General features: G+C 40.6%; 2 protein-coding genes across 4 annotated transcripts in view; one reads left to right on the top strand and one right to left on the bottom strand.

The window, feature by feature from the left end:
- The first annotated feature begins 1,024 nt into the window (after window positions 1-1,024).
- Window positions 1,025-14,313, top strand: cdhr5b (cadherin-related family member 5b). Of its 2 annotated transcripts, XM_035642114.2 has the most exons (15): window positions 1,025-1,181; window positions 4,442-4,611; window positions 4,728-4,784; window positions 5,224-5,313; window positions 5,485-5,574; window positions 5,695-5,796; window positions 6,219-6,401; window positions 7,170-7,260; window positions 7,386-7,483; window positions 8,779-8,967; window positions 9,711-9,821; window positions 9,898-9,964; window positions 10,860-11,246; window positions 12,563-12,732; window positions 13,482-14,313. In XM_035642114.2, the coding sequence occupies exons 1-15, from the start codon at window positions 1,097-1,099 to the stop codon at window positions 14,034-14,036; spliced, it is 2,445 nt and encodes an 814-aa protein (XP_035498007.1). In that variant the 5' UTR covers window positions 1,025-1,096; the 3' UTR covers window positions 14,037-14,313. The 2 variants fall into 2 exon arrangements, with proteins under 2 accessions (XP_035498007.1, XP_035498009.1); XM_035642116.2 differs by lacking the exon at window positions 10,860-11,246.
- A 500-nt stretch (window positions 14,314-14,813) lies between these two features.
- The window catches only part of LOC118315108 (GRAM domain-containing protein 4-like), a 23,865-nt gene continuing 18,428 nt past the window's right edge, over window positions 14,814-20,250 (bottom strand). For both annotated transcript variants that reach the window (XM_035642118.2, XM_035642117.2), the window contains exon 19: window positions 14,814-19,602. In XM_035642118.2, coding sequence (XP_035498011.1) covers window positions 19,486-19,602 — 117 coding nt within the window. In that variant the 3' untranslated portion in view covers window positions 14,814-19,485. The remainder of the gene's footprint in view (window positions 19,603-20,250) is intronic.

Below are 20,250 nucleotides of genomic sequence, written 5' to 3'. Positions count from 1 at the left end.
GTAGGAATTCATTTACCATGGCATCACTATGTCATAGAGCAGGGGTAGGTAACCTGCGGCTCTACAGCCCCTCTGTAGTGGCTCCCAGTAGTTTGACATTTTTATATATATATATATATATATATATATATATATATATATATATATATGGAAATAAATAACGTCTATTTTTATTTCTTTCAAACCCATTATTTTGGAGATAGAGTTGATACTGTGACACTGAAATAAAATTTAAAAAAGGGTTTTAATATTTCTTCAACAGAAATATGCACCACATTTATTTTTTCCCCTTTACCGTAATTTGATACATCCAAAAAAAGAAAAGTATTTCATTAATTTTCCACAATAAGAGGAGGACTCAAATAGCTCTGCCTAGTTCTGTGTTTTATCTCAAAGTAGGCCAACACATGACACTGTTTGGTGTTTTCCTTCGTTATAACAGTTCAAAACAGCGATAAAATGTCAACAGTTTTCTTTTTGTTGTTCTATAGTTTCATAAATGCAACAAACTATAGTTATTTTACATATATTATAACTCTCTCTCTCTCTCTCTCTCTCTCTCTATATATATATATATATATATATATATATATATGTTTGTGCTGTGTTGTCTTCATTTTAATGGTCAAATAGGTTTTGTGGCAGATTCATTTTATTTTGTGGGAGGAGTCCCAAAAATGGCTCTTTTGATAGTAAAGGTTGCAGACCCCTGTCACAGAGTGTAGTAATGCCTTCACTTTTGCAACCAATAAGATTAGAAACCCAAGCTACATATTATTTAGATTAATCATTTGTCATTTCATTACGACACCACGGTGATGTCACCAGCCCTCTGATGCATTCCATTCGTTCTGTAAAGAGTGGATTCTCCTGCGTACGTCTGAACGTGTGGCGATGAAACGTCTCAAGACAAACCAACCAAATGAAAGTCAAAATGATGGGCGATGAAAAAAGATCTTATACGACTTCCCGGTAAATAGACGCGTTTGTTGTGTTTTTTATGACGGGGAAAAGTCCACTGCAGCCATAAAGCCGAGCAGATAAGCGGAGGGACAGAGACGGGGCGAGGATCAGTTCAGACAGGACGGACAGAGACATGGACGGGGTTCAGCCACACTCCGCCGTGAGGACGTCCTTCATCTTTCTACTTCTGATCCTGCTTCAAACGTCCAGCGGGCTCAGTGAGTACTGGGTTTGGTTGACCTTCCATTCGGTGTCGCCCAACAGAAAATAAAGAGTACATCCGGTTCTAGAAATGCAAATGTAATGTTAAAACAGCACAGTGGGAAAGTTGGAGGCTGAAGAGAAGAGCGTTACTGTTTATCTATTATTAGTGCTGTGTTCAATTTCAAATTGCAAATTATGATTATTTATCTAGCTGCACGGTGGCGTAGTGGTTAGCACTGTCACCTCAAAGCAAGAAGGTTCTGGGTTCGAGTCCCGGTTCAAACCAACCAGGCCCTTCCTGCGTGGAGGTGGCACGTTCTCTCCGTGTCTGCGTGGGTTCTCTCCGGGTTCTCCAGCTTCCTCCCACAGTCCAAAGACATGCAGAATGGGGTTAGGTTCATTGGAGACTCTAAATTAACCGTGAATGTGAGAGTGAATGGTTGTCCGTCTCTGTATGTGGCCCTGTGATAGGCTGGCGTCCTGTCCAGGGTGAGCCCCGCCTCTTGCCCAATGTCAGCTGGGATTGGCTCCAGCGACCCTTAAATGGATTAAGTGATAGACGATGGATGGACGGATTATTTATTTACAGATCTGCATTATCTTGATTAATTTAGTCACTTCTCAAATACTGAAGGAGGCCTTTATTGATCTCGCACTTTAGTCTCCCTATTGACTATTCACAAGTAATATAAAAACAACTCAATACATGCTTTATTGCACACTATAACGCAGCTTTAACTAATGTGAGCTTAAAAGTCAAGTGTTATCACCACCTCACCTGTAGAGACGCCGCAGCTTGTCACAGTTTAATGGTACGTCCGAGTCCAACCCTAACTGCTGTGTCCACTAGTTAGTGTTTAACGTACTATTTTGTATAGTCACACCATTTGTAACTATAACACTACGCAACAACTGAAATACCTGGGTAACACGTTACCAGGGGTGTAGCACCAAATTCTGGGCCCTACACATAAGCAGTCTCTGTGGCCCCACCACCACCACAACCCCCAACCCCTCACAAGTACTTCTCTATGGTTAAATTCGGTTTGCTGATATCATTATTATTTTCTTCATGTTTATTTAAGTATTATCTTAAGGCTAAGAGATATAACATCTTGGTAATTCTCTATTCTCTTCTGGGACCCAGACTTGACTTGTACCCTTGGGCCCTGGGTAGTCAATGAAACAAAAGATTAAGACAGACCAACCCGTTGGCTAACAATCATCTCTGCAGAATACTGTAATTTAACTCTCACTGGCCTTGTGTCAGAAACTGTGTCAGTTTGTTTAGAGAATTTTTTTTTTCAGTAGAGTAAATGCGCCTTGTTGGAAAGAAACTGCAGTAAGTGTGTTTACTGAAGAATCCCATTCAAACGTAGTTTCGAGGTCCTTGTGATTTACTTGAGAAATTCACAAGCTTCACAATAGTTTATAAAGTTAAAAAACCCATTAGATTCACCATTACCTGCAACATTAAAGTTTTGTACACAATAATGCATCTATAACTGTAATTCAATACATTATACTGTGTACACTATTATGAAATGGGCCACTCTGAGTATTTATACTTTTGGTACTTTAAGTGCAGTATTTTTTTATGCTAATACTGATGTACACTTACTGCAGTAGATCAAAATTTGAATTGCGGGATGTTTACTCGTAAAATATTTACTCAATAAAATATTTGAGTACTTCTTCCCCCTCTGTAAATAATGACTGATCTTCTCCATGTGTATTGGACTTTAAAGACGTAAATAATGTTGTTGGGTTTTTCTTTTTTCAATGTGGAGAGGAGGCGCAGAACAGATGTTTTCATTTATGATTGTATCAATATTTGCATAATCAAAAGGTGGACGTGATCAAAAGCCGGAGCTTCACAACTAGTCAGTCAACTTTGTTTAGAAATGTAAAAGGGTTTGAATCAAGCATATTGTTGTGGGAAGGGGGGGTTCCACGTGACAACCACTCACTTGACCAACCTGGGGATGGGGGGGCCAATAAAATCACTGGCGAATTGCTGTAGCATATGCATAATATGCTACATGCTGTTAAAATGCTTCTATACGATATTTTACATGAGGTACTATTCATTTAAATCAATAAAGTATATATTTTTACTATAGTTAAATTGTATAGTTTGGTCTAAGTACAATAATAAACACAACGAATCAGCCAGTCAGCTGTAGGTGCACTTAATTATTGTATTTGATATATACAAAAGCAGGAGAGTTATAGTAAATTCTGCTTTTATCTGACATTTTTGATATTAATATTAGGTAAAATATATTTTACATTAGGTACTATTCATTTAAATCAATAAAGTATATATTTTATAATAGATAAATTATAAAATATAAAATTAAGGTAAAGGGGGAAAAGCAAACAGACTTACAGTCTCTAAAGGAAGAATAAACAAAGTGTAACTCTCCTAACCTCAAATCCCAAACTCCAAAATAAACTACAACGGCATAATAGAATTCCTGAAATTCAGTTAAGGCTTTTGGTTTTGGTGTGCCACCCTGAGGTTTTCAGTCGCCCCATCTGGCCACCCCTGTGGAAAATTTCTGGGGGCACCACTGGCAGTGTCTGATCAAAATCTCCTTCTCAGGAGTGCGCTAGGGGAGATTGACATCTAATCCCACAAAAAAGATCCGATTTGCACTCAAAAGTATAATATATAACAAATTGCCTGCCATGTTGAGAGGTTCCTGAGACGGGCCTGAAAATCAAAGTCCCGAGAAAGGCTCCTTCTTTTATCTATATGGGTGTGATTGTTTTTGCCGTTCACCTTTTAAGCTCATTAATGATGCAATGTTAATATTTTGACAATCTGTTGACTGGATCAAGTGTGAATGTAAAACATTGTTGAATAATTTGTATTTTATTTGAATATGTGATATCCCCAGCAAGGGATCCCAGCACTAAATGGGGGTGTAAGTACTCCACCTAATTCTGACTCAACGAATATTGTTTTTGAGATTTTTTGTTGTTGTTGTTGATTTAAGCATATTTGCTTAAATCTGGGAAGAAGCCCCCCTGTTTTAATACAAAGTTCCAACAACACGTCCTGCATGTTATCTGTGGTTCTGATGAATTCAATAGGATTTCCATCTCCAAAGCATTGATTTCTGGATCTCCAAATGTAGAGCACCTCCAAGTTTTTCATTGTTTAGGATGTGCAAACTGCCATCGGTTTTCCTCATCTGCTTTTGGAGAAGAAAAAGAAAAATGGGACTTGAATTATGACCGCTGTGTTGTGCTTCTGTCCCAACAGTCTGCTCTGCTCCGATGTCTGTGGAGTTTGAGGAAAACAACAAAGTGGATGATGTCGTGGCAACAATCACCGTCCAGCCAAAAGTGACCCTGGTGCTCGATCCTAACCTCGCGGACCTGTTCAATATCCGAGGAAACCAGCTGGTAGCCGCAAGGGTGTTCGACTTTGAGGTAGTACACGTCACGATGAGCGGTTCCAACAGGATCCGATCCCCTGTCTCTGTTTGGATCCTTGAATCTTTTGACAGAACCTGAGTGTGGAGCATGAAAGAGTGTCTTGTTTGCAGACTGGGAAAACCTATACGGCCAGGATGACCTGCAATGACACAGCGACAGGCTCTCAGGTAAAACTTCAAACACTCAACATGTCGGGCTGCTATGGGAGAAAAAAACGTCTCTCTACTCGTTTGACTTACAATTGTTCCCACGGTAAAAAATATGATTGAATGAGGTTCTGTGAAGGCAGCATGGAGGTAGAGTCGCAGTATACAGAGCGTTTTTTTTTTTAACTGGATGTCTTTCAATGCTACAGAAAGTATGCAAACGATGCTTGTCACTTATGACGCGCACTTTCATAAATGTTTCATTCACTTTGTTTGCCTGGATTGCAGAAAACAATAATGGTTATCGTTGTACAGGAAATTGTATTTTACAGTCGGCTTTTTGTAATGAAGAATTTTCTGACAGGACTTGATCAAAGTATCTTGTGGGCCTAGAGGCCTCATGTTCCCCACCCCTGATTTAGGTGTCGTTGATTTTTTTTTTTTTTCATATTATTTCCAGCTTAAACTCACCATTGTTGTGGTGTTGACCAACGTGAATGATAACCCTCCAGTCTTTGGCCAGAAACTCTACCACCTCGATGTCACTGAGGTAAGCGTCTAATATATACCCCCTAACTAAACAGGATTTCTTGTTTCAAATTGCAGATTTTCGGATTGTTTGTTTGTTTTCTCGGCTATTAAGTGAATCCAAGCGAAATCAAAACCTCTCTGCTGTTCATCTTTATTTTGACCGTAAAGAAGCAACATGTTTTTTTGCCAGTTGTCTCCTGTAGGAACAACAGTGGGCCGGTACGCCGCCACAGATCCTGACAAGCCCGATCAGCTCTTCTACACACTGACATCTGAATCTGTAAGACCTCAAGCTGTTCTGTAGTTTGGATTGTCGCTTCCAGGACATGTTTAGCACAAAGATGGGACGTTCAAGAGACACATCTAAACTGTTTTCATCTGTCTTGTTTGATTTCTGCAGAACAACTTTAGACTGGAGTCAGCTACCAACCCAGACCTTGTCATCGCCAGGACTCTCGACTATGACAACGTCAAAAATATCAAACTGGTATTGTCCGCTCAGGTGAGTACTGATCACTGCTGGTTCTAATCACTGCTTTCTTTCCTCCATCTCAAGGAAATCAATTCTTACTTTCAGTCAGACACATTCCCATGGAAATTAGTTCAGACATCAAAATACATGAGGAAGGGTCAACCCTGAACTGGGATAATGAAGCTGTTTCTTAATCTTTTTCAAAATGTAAAAGTAAGATGGAAACAACAAAAAAATCTAAAACAAAAATCCAAACACAGCTCCTTAAGTTTCCAACGCTGTCAATAAAACTCAATCACACCTCAGCCACGCAGTTCTGATTCAGGAGATTAGCTTGTGTTTACTGTTCACATAGGCATTGTTTCGGTCCATTGTATATATTTGTATTGTACTTAAATAATCATGTCTCAATTGTTGGTGGTGGGGGGGTTTGCTGCTTTTTTTTATTTCAGGACACACCATTATCAGCTTCTAACGGGATCTCTTTCACCGCCACCACCACCATCATGGTCACCGTCTTAGACCGGGACAACAGGCCGCCGTGGTTCCAACCCTGCACCAGGCAGGAGATAGGAGTGACTGTGGTCTGCCAGAGTGCCGGATACACTGGCGAGGTTGTCTTGAACGAACCAGAGGTGTGGGTCAACAAAGTCCGGCGCACATACCGTTGGCTGTGGTCGTCCACGTTCTGAAGTCAAAGTGCCTGTCCACGCTGGAGAACAGATTTTAAAAAACAGCATCGCAGCCTCCAGGTTTCTTCCCACCGAGTCTCTCTGATGCATGGAGGCCCTGAATGCTCATCAGAAAACACACGCACCTAGCATAACAGTAATATATCAAAAGCATCAGAGGGCTGATGTATACCCTGCAGGAATGATGTATATATCCCCAATCAGGCAATCCTGACTTTTTTAGTTGATAATAATGCCATTTTATTGCCATTGAAATTATCATGGCCCCATTTATACCATGTGATGACGAATGATTGGTTAGTCGAAATAAGATGTAGACCGTGTCTCTTAATCTTATCGGTTGCAAATATGGTGTCATTTTCTGACTTCATGGTTAAGTCATTTCTATCCTATGATCATGAAATATTTTGCGATCTATTTTAAGCTGTAGGTCACGCCTGTAGATGGATAGGATGCGGAGATACCTTGAAAATGTATTTTCAAACTATGCCTCGTTATATGATATATGATATCCTGTGATGGGGATTCGCTTTATACTGTCTCTCTATTATTTTCAGAGATATATTGGTACGTTTGTATTGTGGACCACTGCTTAATTGACCCTGACCTTTGACCGATCATACTAACAGATGCTGTGAGACAAACACAATCACCACGTCCCCCTCTCTGTTGGACACATGATGATGATGACCAGTGTTTTCTCCTCTGCAGCCTGGAGTGTTACCGCTGGAGCCAGGACCACTCTATGCCATCGATGGAGACTCGGGGATAAATGAGCAGCTAACGTACTCATTTCTGAGCGGTAAGCAGCTTGGACCGCGACAAACACAAAGGGGGCTTCCCTTTCGGCCTGAAGTCCATGTCCACAGACATGCGTTCTTGATCGACGGCAGGTACAGAAGCAGCTCTGTGCGTCCTGTGTTTCAGGAAATGACGAGCGCCTGTTCGAGATCAACGCGGCCTCGGGGAACATCAGCATGCTGAAGCCGGCCAAGACAATGGATACAATCAATCTCGAAGTGCTGGTAAAAAAGGACACCCTCCACAGCTTCTATCCAGTGTGTGTGCAGATCCTGTTGTCTGTGTCTCCAAGTTGTCTACTTCACCATCTCTGTCGTTGCCTAACGCAGCAACCAAATTGCCCTTTGGGTTTGTAATAGAGTGAACTGGGAGGAATCCATTGTAGTTTATTAATATTCGTCGTTAACGAAAAAAAAACCGCAACGCTAAAGGATTTTAACATAGACATATAAAACATTTACAGCAGTTCCACTGCCGAGGTCATATCCTTGATCACATTTCTGGAAATGTGGAGGTTTTATAATGACATGAACAGGAGTTGACCTTTTATGTTTAAATACGTACTATGTTACGTTAGCATTACTGTATTACCAGTAAAGATTTTAAGTTGATCGTCCATATATAAAATGAAACAATGACAATAAATAGTCTCTGAGCTGTTGCTCAGGAGATAGAGAGGGTGGTCCACTAACCAGAAGGTCAGGGGTCGTGTCCTTCGGCAAGCCACTAAGACAACCCTAAACTGCCTTACAATGTGTGTGTGTGTGTGTGTGTGTGTGTGGTTGTGTTAGTGTAAAGCTCTTTGAGTGTTCGACAAGACTAGAAAAGCGCTACATGAATACAGTCCATTTACCATTGTCCAACAACAAACATGGTTTTATGAATGTTTAAATCATATCGGGATTAGAAATGATGCTTTAAAACACACACATGTATATGGTGGGGTCCAAAAGGCTTGGAACAATTTTCCACCACTGGATAATTTTGAATTATTTTATCCAAAAAAAACTATTTCTGAAGTATCTCTAGAGAGCAGTATATGTTCAACAACCCCTAAGTTGAATTACTTGTATAAGATAATCAATAAGATGCATTTTTAGCTGATTGTGTCATTAAGGAGTCCAATCAATTGGTTCTTTATTAAATGAAACCATCTGAAAATGTTAAAGGGCAAATCACTCGTTTGGTTCAAACATCTCATAAAACAACTACTGGGGCCACAAGTCAAATAATTGGGCACCACAGGTGTAATCTTTATCAATCCACTGTATTTCATGAGATTATTTTATTGAACTTTTTTTTCTCCGGATAAATGTAGTGCTGTAAAAAGCACAATGTTTCCCTCTCAAATGTATAGTGAAGAAATTGAAATGCTCACGATAAGTACAAGTAACTCTATTCACACAAGTACTCAAGTGTGAATGTGCTTCTCCCGCGGTTCTCTGCGGTAAGAACCGACGTCTCTGTCTGTTGTGACGTTCAAGTCTTCCTTCAGGTGTGTTTTCCTCTCCTGCTGTAGGCCATCCAGAAGTTGAACAGTCATCAGTTTGCCACCACCACTGTCACTATCCGTGTCAAGGTGAAGAGCCTCCACCCGCCACAATTTCAAAAGTCTCAGTACAGAGGGGTCATCACTTCAATGGGCACCAGGGCTATGGATGGGGACAAACCGCTCTACATCCATGCTACGGACCAAGACTTCAATGAGGTAAAACACTGCTACTGATGTAAAACACTCCCGATACTCTATACACTTAATTCAGTCAAAGTTTTGCATATACGCATAAAAAAAAACAAAATTTGATTTAGCATATAAAACACTGATAAACACAACAAATGTAACTTAAACGTCCACTGGACATACGGATATACTGTATGCAACAGATGAAAGGTCTATTTGATGTAATTTGGCAATACAAGATCATCTTTGTCCATTTGAAGTTTGGCTTCAGTCGTCTTGTTGAGTAAATACTTCCCCCGACTGGAGGATTAGTGCCAGCATGGATTGAACTACTAATATTCACATAATATCTTTGGACAATTTTCTTGAAATTAAAATGTGGATAGTAAATTGGCATGAGACATCCAGTTTGTGTAAAAAGGTTGTTTTTTTAATGTTCTGTTTGTCATTTCTATCTTATAATAATAACTTTATTCACCAAGTTAAAGGAGACATATTTTGTTCATGATTTTAATTTGGGTGATTTCTTGAAAATGAATTATTTCTCAGCTCTGAACACACTCACTTATATTAAATCTTAAAGGTTTAACAATTCATAATACAAAGTATCTTTATATCTTCTCATATTCACACCATGAACAAGACGACTTTGAATGATGGATGCTCAATGTTGGTTCATGCAGATTCATTATGAAGCAGTAGGCTCGTTAAACTTGCAGTAGTTGTGTGTTTGATGACTAACATTTTCATTTAATTTTTTGCTCAAACAGCTTCCGAATCCCCACATTGTGTACTCCATTAATGGAAGCAGGGATTTCTCCATCATTAATGGCTACATATTCATGGATAAGGATCTCCCACCGGACACATTGACCCTACGAGTGAGTTGACAAATCTAATAAGGGTTAAGGTGACTGGTGGTTATGTTCTCATTAATTACCATCTTTGCACTTCCAGGTGGTGGCAACAGACACGTCTAACGGTGATTCCGATACGGCTCAGCTCATGTTGCAGGTGAAGTCAGGTAGGGTCCAAACCTTCTCACCTCCATAAAACAACTCTGGCTCTATGCTTCATCTATGGCTCACTGGAACGTTCTTCTTCGATGCACTTGTTTACATAGCAAATGCACTTGCACCCATTTGGGTGCGTTGGTCTTAAAATGAGGTGTGGCCGGGCGCATTGTTGGTGCATTGCTATTTTCGCGGAAGGCGATTACCGCTTTTGACCAACACAAACCTGCATGTTACAACACACTGATGGTTTTGCTTATGCACAAAGCGAAGGCATTTCCTCTGCAGAGACGCGTTGACAGCAATTTGCCAAAGTGCAAAGCACACCTGGCTTCTAGAGGGAAGATGGCGCCGTAATTGGTTTATTGCATGCTACGGCCAAAACACACTCTAAGGGCCAGGCATAAGAAAAAAGTGAGAGGAGGAAGATTCTTCTTATCTTGGATTTCAAGAATAAAGTCAAAATGTGCAAAGTGGATGGGCCGGAGATCAAACCACTGACCTTCTGGTTTGTTGGTAACCCGCTTTATGTCATGAGCCACCGCCTCACAGATGCACCCACTCCTTAAGCCCTCATAGATTGTGTTGGATTCATCGCTGTTGATAGCGTGCAGCTCTGTGAAAGTACAAGTGATCAATTTGTCATTTTCTTGTATGTACTGCCAGTCCTTTCACAATTTGATAAATGAGGCTTGAGGTCCGAGCTGCCACCAAACAAAATCTCTCATGGCCGGCTATCTAGAGTCTGTACAGTCAAGTCGTTTGGCTGTTTGTAACCAGTTTTAGGGAGAAAAAAAACCCTCCAACAGTCACGTTTGTGCATGTAAATCGAGACAAAAATTCAATTTCACTTTCCAGTCTGAAGCATAAAGCAGGAACATAAGGTAAAGTTTGTTCTTCTCCCAGGTCTCACCACCACCAGTTTGCCTTTGAGCACCACAAACATTATGGCCACAACGCCCATAGGGGAATCCAGCACCACTGACAGCAAGACCACTGACTATATTGTGTCCACCACCAACCCCATTGTGACCACTGAAAGCAGCATCTCAACTACCATCCCCAGCACCACTGACACCAAGACCACTGAGGGAATTGTGTCCACCACCACCAAACCAAATGTGTCCACTGACAGCAGCATCTCAACTACCACCCGCAGCACCACTGACAGTATAATCTCCACCACACACTCTATTATGTCCACTGCCCCTGAAGGCAGCGATCCAACCACTAATGCCAGTGTGACCAGTGAAGCAAGCAACTCCACTGCCAGCACAGATCATCCTCCCACAGGTGGTTAACCATTTCTCACCGTAGCATCTCTGTTAAAAAAAAAATTTAAATTGTCCCTTTGAGTAACATTGCAGCTACCCACATCTCCAGGTTCACAAAACGTAAGGAATTGCAAATCAAAGTGAAGCAGAGGTCATATGGAAGGAGATTTCCGGGCAACCGAGCTGGATGATATAGTACCCTAATCCACTTATTAGTTGATGAAAGGGTAGGTCCTAGTGTTCTTTAACATCTATCAAGAATGCTACTTGACCAGAAAGTATGTCTTGTTGACATTCAAAGCGACCATCCACCTTGTCGTGTAGTGACAGTCGTTAATTTTGAGAAAGGAACCTCACCTACCCCTTCAAAACAAAGATCCCAGAATGTTTGTCGAGTTTGCAGTGAGTCTAATATGTCATAATAGTCTTATACGCCTGTTATGAGCCTCATAGACACAACAAGTGGAATCTATCCATGTGAACTGAAATGCAGACTTTCTTTGGCTGATGCCTCAGAGCTGATGCAGCTGGGGAATTATCTATAACCATTTAGCCAAAGCCAAAAAGGAAAAAAAAACTTTTGATCCGCAACAAGAAACACAACAACCCAAAACCCACGAATGTTGAAGTCACAAGATTTTAGTTGAAATTGCTTTCTGAGATGTATAAACTGGAAGTAATTTTGGAATTGCTTCAAATATTTGAATTGCCAATCTAAAATGTTCACAACAGATACAGTTATGGTCTCTAAGATCTTTTTTTTTTTACAGATAATAATAATTAGAATATCCAAAGCCGTTTTACAGTAAGAAAACAAAGAATGAAAAATAATACAAAGGAGAGAAAATAATCGTAGACACTATAAGAAGTGGTAAAACAGTCACTTTTTGTAATTCCAAGTGAGATATAAAATGAGAAGAACTACGAGCCTGTCAACGAAGTGTTGTCGGTGACATCAAACTATACAAATTAATTAATACAATTGATAATTTCAGAGCTGATAAACCAATTGCTTGTTTCCACATGGTAGCAAATGGCTACAAATATATGAAACAAAACAAAAGTTGCCAAACAGCCGTTTATCTGGTGTGATCAAATGTAGGATACGGTCTTTCGGATGATGCAAGTCAGAATGAGCTCTCTTCTGCAGTCCATGTCAGACTAACCTGCCAATGAGAGAGCTTAACATTTCCAAATCATGTCAAGAAGTTTAAACCTCTCTCTAGAGAGGGTTTGCTTTCCCACAACCGTTTATAACTTCCATTGTGCAATCACATTAAAGACTCAGTACTAAGTTTGGGTGACATCCTCATAGTGTTACCTTTGTTCTTACAGTGATCATACCATCAGGCGACTATTGGCCGACAGACATGGCAGCCCTCGGTGCGACCCTGGGTGTCCTGCTGTTTGTCTCTCTGGTGGTCATCGGGGTACTCATCTATCTCATGAGGAAAGGGAAAGCAGACTGGAAGAAGATCTACGAAGTCAGCGTGTTTCGAAGCGCTGTGAGTTCAAAGATTAAAGCTCAAACGTTTGTCAAAGTTCTGAGTAAGGCCAAGCACGGGGGAAAGAAACCACCGGATCTGTCCCCGTTCCTGTTTTAAGATGAATGTACAATTAGTGAAACATGCTATAATTTTAGCACGTCTAGCTTTAGTAGATTTCCCAGAGGTGCAGGGACATGTGTCTACTTACCGTTCAGGTTTCCACATAAGTTGCTATGGATTTGATCACCCATTTGATCACCCACAAGATAGGACCATCTTTGAAATTTTTTTAAGATTACCTTCTAGCACCTTCTCATTTTAACTGTACTGGTAAGACTTTTAGAATTATGACGCCTCAAAACAGCTCCACAACAAATGGTCCTAGAGCCGAGATTGGTTTGCCAACATCACTTTGACTCTGTTTAGCTAAAAGGTCATCTTTAGTTCGCTCTTAGGCCTTAGCTTTGTTTTGAGGAGCTTCACAACTTTTAGCTTTAACTTCAGTTCGTCAGGTGCGAGAGCAGATGGCCCAGGAATCATAAAAATTATTGACAGGTGGATTAATAAAATACTTAGAGGAACCAGAGCTACATACAAGTATCCATCCTGCAGAGTAAGGCTGCAAACAAGCAATCCCTTGTGTAATCAATGGGGGTGGCTGAAGCTCACGTTGACCATAACACGTTGGTGGTTTGATTCCTTGCTTTTAAACTATTACACTTATTTTTTAACTGTCCTCTCACCATGATTGAATTGCCCTTCCACAGCTGGGTCGAGGTTCAGGTGGTCTTAAGGAGGGCATCCAGTACGTCAATGAGGCCTTCCAGAACGATGAAGATGGAGGAAGCATGGGCTCCAGTGGCCCAGAGGGGGGAATGCCACGAAAGGAAATGGAGGACTTCCCTCTCAAACAGGCCATTATGAGGTCTTCGATGCCACTGCATGTCCTCCTGCCTGATGATACCAACCTGCCGGACTCAGAAAAGGCCGACAGCGAGAAGGAGGTGAAACCCATCCTGACCAAGGAGAGGCGCTTGGAGGAGGGATACAAGGCAGTTTGGTTTAAGGAGGACATCGATCCCAATGCCAAGGAGGAGGTGGTCATTATCCCACACAGCAGAGAGGATGACAGCTATGAGGAAGATGAGGTACAATCATCCAGCAACAGGGAGGAGGACAAGGACGAGGACGAAGACGAACCCGCCAATAAAATCCCAGGTGTCAGTTTCGATGATGCAGATCTGGACAGTGGACTTGGGGTGAAGATGGGGGATCCTCCAGAGGACTCCGATGATGATGAAGTACTGACCTCTGATCTGTGAGAGGAGTCAAAAGGCAGGGACATAGCGGGAACCACCTACAATAAAATCTAATCATGATTTATCAGTTTTGAGTTGTGTAACACGCGCCCTTATTAATCATGACGGAGGAACAGTGAAATAGAACATGGACTGAACACACCTAATGTGGAAAGTGAAAAAAAAAATCACGAGTTCTTCAAACGGAACTTTTCACAGCTTTATGTCTTTATGTAAATACTTTGTGTCATGATTAATGGAGTGTGACCTGATGAAGATATTATAAACATGTACCATAGGAGTTTGAGGCTGCTGAGATTCATTTTTACCTTTATCTTGGTCTAGTTTAGTCTACTTTAACAGTAGGCAAGAAAGGTTTGTGGAAAATTCTGGCATTTTGGCTTAATCATATACTGGTGGTGTTGGCTGGTTCGTGCTGACATTTCAATACATCATGTATAAAACCCGAGCTGCTCAGAGGGGGGAAAAAAAGCAGATGAATAAAATCAGAAATGTATAATCTGCTGATGCATTTACCGTCTAGGACAATAAAACCCTCCCTGCTGACACTGATAAGACATCATGACGGTAACAAACCGAACTGCCAACACAACCCACATCAGTAATTGTTTGTCAGCAGTTTCACTGAAATGTGTTGAACTTGTAGAACACAAAACTAATTTAAATAAGTTGGTGTACGTTTGGTTCAAATCAAAATATTGTATAGTAAAAATTAGAAAACCCTTGTGAAAAAGGTGGTTTAAATTTCATGGTTGAAGCAGGCACTGCACAACAACAAGAGACTGTATGACATTTGTTTTTATTTATATTTTAAAAAAAGAAATTTACATCACACTTTAACAACAAAAATCATTTAATTTAAAAAACGTTTCAACTATTTGTACAGTGAAAGCATTTTATAAAACCCTTACATCTGAAAGACAACAGGTAGGAAAAAGATGAAACACAGACTAACTGATGAAGACTAGACGTTAATGGGAAGATGGTTAAAAGGTTTGAATGAGGCAACATGGTGTAAACGAGTCAATATGGGAAAAAACATTTTGAAGATAAAAATTAATAACTACAAAATATTTGGCAATGAAGGAGCTTTGCCCTGATCATACCGAACCTGACTTTTTTTTTATTGAAACATTGACATGCAACACATTTTCATATTGGATCTTTCATTAGTGTATTTTCTATTTGGAGAAATTTTGTTTTACTTATTTCAATTTTGTAATAAAGTTGATTTGGCTAAAATGGCAGCTTTCTCCATTTTGGATAATTGTTCTTGGTCAAAACATCACATTTGTAGCGATTTAATTGAAATTGCATCCATTTTCTGATGTTTTGTAGACCAAACGATTAATTGGAAAAAAAAAACTGGCACATTAACCTATACTGAAAATATTTTATGGTACCTAAAAAATTGAAATGGGAAGAAACCACAGGCGGTTGGCAGGGACAGAAACATTCATTTTAAAAATTCAAAGCACCTTTGCGGGCTAGCTAACAATTCATCAGGCTGCGAAAAAATGTGGGTTCTCATTAAGTGTCAAACCTATGAAACCTGACAGATTTCATGGAGGTAAAAAAAGAAAACCATATATACTATCAAATTTACCAAATACGTGTTTTTAGAAGTTTGAAGCATTTCATGGGAAGATCAGACAGGGTCCTAAGTCCTAAATGAGCATTAAGCCTCGTCCACATCGGATTGATAGTAACGTGAGGGCAACAAGTGGAAGAGTGTAAAAGTTGCCTTTCAGTTGTTTTCTATTGTATCTATTAGCTTCTAGCTTACAAAACTTACATCATCAGTAGAAGTAACTGGTACCTTAGCATCAACAATAAAAGAGCTGAAGTTCATTCAATTGTAAAAATGTCACAAGTAGTTGTAAAACATTCATATAGGACACAAACAGTCTCTTACACCACATTCAAAAAACAACATACTGTAATAATAACTGATTATAAAGGTGGCTGTTGAGAACAATAATCCTTTTAAATCCCTGAAGACTCACATGTAAACTAATGTGGTTTGGACATGTTCCAGCACTATATAAAAAAAAACAACAACACCTGTCCAAATTCTAATATAGGCGGAATTTGTTCTAATAAAATTGAATTATACTTTCAGTAATAATGTCAGCACTAATGCACTGTGTGAAAAACGTTCCAGTACAACATGTATCGTTGCGAGGAGGCTGTACACTGCGGAGACGGAGCCGTCACCTCAACTCGCTGCTGTTCGGATTTCTTTCCGAATGTTTATTCTCACCGAACAGACAAACCCTTTTCTGTCATTCCAGTTTCTCATGGTAAGGATTATCTGCTTTCTCTCCCTCCAAATAAACAGATGGCGTTGCTTGCGACAGCCATTTCCATCACACTTGACGTGAAGTCGGCTTTACCTTACCAACTGTTGCTCTTCTGATTATTCAGCTGCACAGATTCATTTCACTGTCATTGTTCTCTCTCTCCCCAATTGATCAAACTACTTGTGCAGCATATAAAATGTCAGAACAGTGTCGCGGTTCTACGAAGGTCCAAAATGACGACTTCAAGTGTCGCGCTTTGACCGCTCAAAAGTCTAAAAGTCAACGATATCCAGCGAAAAAGGATACAAAACAGGGAAAAGCAACTCGTTCTATCCCAGTGGAGAAGCTGCGTCCAAAAACAGTAATGACAGGGGTTCTTGGTTTTTTTTTTTGAAGAGACTGAAACCATTAAATCATTATCAAAATTGCTGTGAATTAATGATTTCCGCACCAACACAATGGGCCTCATGCAAAGACACTTTTGTACACGTGTACTTAAATGTACTGTATATATTTTTTTAAAATACGAAGTTCCAGGCCAGATTCACAAACTCTCTTAAATGCACATACCGACACAATTAGGAAATGTTAATTGTCATGCGTCAACGGACTATATTTTATAGTGCATTTCTAGACTTATTGACACATTCACCCGCTCACACACATTCATACAGCGCTGCTGTTAGCTGCACTTTTTCTGTCACAGTCACACTGTCTGAAGAGCCACCAGAGGCAAGTTAGGGTCAAGTGCCTTGCCCAAGGACACAAAGGCATGCGGACTAGGGGAAGCTGGGAATCGAACCGCCAACATTCCGTGTAGTGCACGACCGACTCATCGGAGGAAATGGTTTAGGCTTTGAGAAGTTGGAGCCTTTCTAAAGCAAATGATGAATGTGCAAAGGGGTCAAGGCAATGGGACGACATGACAGCTCCCGAAGGTGAATCTTCGTGATCGCCCCCTGGGGGCTGGCTGCAGTACTGGTAATAAAACCTGCCCCCCTCCATGTAAGCGGATGGGACATGGAACAAACAAAAGTTTGGTTTTGATTAAATTCATGTCATGGTTGACAGCCGAGACTGACTCGTGATTGGCTGAGCGCGCGTATAAGCGGGACCTCGGTGACGAGGATCCGCTCCATGACTCTGGGTCGAAATCACGTCAAAAGTGCAAGATGGCGACCCCCGTGTCCGAGATGTTTTGGCTTCATTTTTTGTACAGTGTAAAAAAGTGGAAAGTCCATTTTTATTTACAGTCTACGGGGAAGACAATAACCGAGATATTAGACTGGAGGATATTAGAGTCTACAGTAAGTGTCTTGTGTTAGGACAGAGGATGGTATTGGACAGAGACCAGCATGAAGACCATGCGGCTGTCACAGAGACCTACTGAACTGTAGACGCTTCTGTGATGAATTCTGCAGATTAAAAAAAAACAACACTCAGTAGATTGGTGAGCGATGATGAATTAATTATTGCATTAATTTAGATATTTCTCGATTATGTCATTTTCAGTATCATATTTAACTCCATCATCCTCAAGGCGAACGCGTGTTTTTGAATAAAGCCTGTTTAACAGCTCGTACAAGAGGTCGGGACCACCTGTGATTTTGGTTCGAACCAAAGAAAGCCACAAACTGTCTAAAATCACTCGTACATGAGAAAAAAAACTGTTTGTACAACTGACTCTTCCACGAGGCTCATTGTGATGTACACGTCACAATGCACTATACTAGGATGGAAATGAACTGAAATGACAAGAAAGGGAACTCCTTCTTGTAAACCACAGATTTTTCCATTGTGTGAATAAAACACATTTAATTCGAACGAACCCATTTTTGAAAAGGGGCCCTGCAGGTAGTTTCACATCAAAAGCCAAACCAATAGGGTGCAACAGTGAGGTTCCGGAAGTAAAAATCCCATTCATATTCTCCTTTGACATTTTGATTATTAGTCATAATGTCGTAACCATCCAATGGCGACTCACCACGAGCTGCGAGGTTGTGAAACGTTGGTGTATGCACATGTAGAAGCTTCAAGTCCGTATGAAATCAACTCTGTTTTAAGAAAAACATGATTTGTTCGCAATGTCATGGAGAAATACTACACTAACCACAAGCCTAAAGTTTAACATCGACGTCTCCGATTGGTGGAGCTTGCTGTTACCTGTATACCTCAGAACTCTGAGTTCCGACATGTAATGGAACCCTATGATCGTTATACACTTTATATACACACACAAAACACAAGCTGCAATACATTACAAGACTCTTATCAACAATATAAACACTACAGTGATGATGATGATGAAGGTCAAATTCAAGAAGGAGCTAAACTGTCGGTTGGAAGTAGTTGGAAATGCATTCGCAATGGTTCATGGGACAAGTAGCTCCCTTCGCTGTTAAAATAATTATGTACACCGCCTGTTACCTTTGCCTTTTTACCAGTTTTCCAATTATTTTTAAGCGCAAAAGAAATTGTTTAATGGTGACGATTCATGTCGTAGCTTCTTGGCTTGTTTCCAGGCTTAAAACTCTCTATATAAGGATTTTATGAAAGGTCAATGGAGAACGTGAATGGGGAATTCACTTCCGGAATCGGAGCTGTTCAAAAAGTGGGCGGTCACTGCTGCGCTCTATTAAGGGACATATTGAGGGATAATGCCCCTTGAGCCACTGAGAGACTTTTAATGTGAAACAGGACAGTTTGCTTTTCATTGAGAAAATCTAAAGGTGGTTTAAAAACGAATAAAGCGGGTGAATAGTGGTCCGATTATATTACAGGTAAATCCCCCCCCATCGGCTCGTTCTTTTACAGACCTATATGTGTTTGTGCAATTTATTTGAATACCAGCTGATGTTTGAGAATGGACTTTTAATCATCGATTTGACGTAAAGTGGCCTCTTCTTTAGAAAATTGTTTGACAACAGTGAACGGTACTGTTTTTTGCTGATTCTGACAGTGATGGGTCGGAATCACCTCACTTAGTGCCAATCGATTACGCAACGTAATTGTTTTCGCTTCGACAACTTGCAAGGTAACCTGAATCATTTGCGAGCAGACCAGCAGCAGCCGTTTCAGGGCGTTCGCTGGTGAAAAAAGAGTGAAACGGATCCAAGCGTTTGCGTGAAGGCGGCCATCTTGTGTCGGTGCTACAGCGTCTCTGGGTCCGTGGCTGAGGCCGTGGCCGAGGCCAGAATCATGTTGTACTGAGTGGAGATGGCGTCGAAGGCTTCGTCTCTGTGCATCATTGCCCCGAACACCATCGGCTGCAACAGAACAGAGGGAACATCTCAGTCTCCGTCTCAATAAAGAGGAGGCCCCTCTCTACGCTACGTGATGCTGTACCTGTAAATGAGCAAAATATGGACACATATTGCACTTTTCACTCTACTACATTAATGTAGTGCGTTACTTCATTTTCCCAGCTATTGCTACTAGTTACATTGCAAGTTAGAGGCTATGCACTCCAGCACACTTTGACTGATAAGACCACCGGTCTGATTTAATGCTGCATTCACGCAAACCCCAGCAGAATAGCGGCACAGGAAAAACACCCAATAATCCACTTTGCGAGTGTTCAGGCTTTATTCCTGTGATTAACCAATGATAGTGTAGACATTTTCTACTTTGTTCTCAAAGTCTCCATTTTTTCTCTCTCAATGTGGCCCTAATACTCAGCTGTACATAACAAATCAATGTATAATGTATTAAAAATGTGAAACTGACTATCTATTTCTGTTAATACCTATGAACCTTTGCTTAAATTGGCACAACGGTGTGAGGGACGATGCTCACTGTGATGAACCTGCTGAGAATTACTACCCGAATAAGCAGCTTATTGGAGCTTGACAGTGAGTTTCAGCTCATTGTCCGGCTGCCACTTGGCTCATTTCTTTTCATTCCCACTGATCTCA

The sequence above is a fragment of the Scophthalmus maximus genome, chromosome 7 (genome assembly GCF_022379125.1).
Source record: "Scophthalmus maximus strain ysfricsl-2021 chromosome 7, ASM2237912v1, whole genome shotgun sequence".
NCBI lineage: Eukaryota > Metazoa > Chordata > Actinopteri > Pleuronectiformes > Scophthalmidae > Scophthalmus > Scophthalmus maximus.
This window is presented reverse-complemented; position numbering and strand designations above follow the sequence as displayed.

Excerpts from the sequence above, each read along its gene's own strand:
- cdhr5b (XM_035642114.2), top strand. The coding sequence starts at position 1,097 with ATGGACGGGGTTCAGCCACACTCCGCCGTGAGGACGTCCTTCATCTTT. Across the intron at positions 1,182-4,441 it reads TCAAACGTCCAGCGGGCTCA|TCTGCTCTGCTCCGATGTCT; the intron begins GTGAGTACTGGG and ends CTGTCCCAACAG. Across the intron at positions 9,965-10,859 it reads CATGTTGCAGGTGAAGTCAG|GTCTCACCACCACCAGTTTG; the intron begins GTAGGGTCCAAA and ends TTCTTCTCCCAG.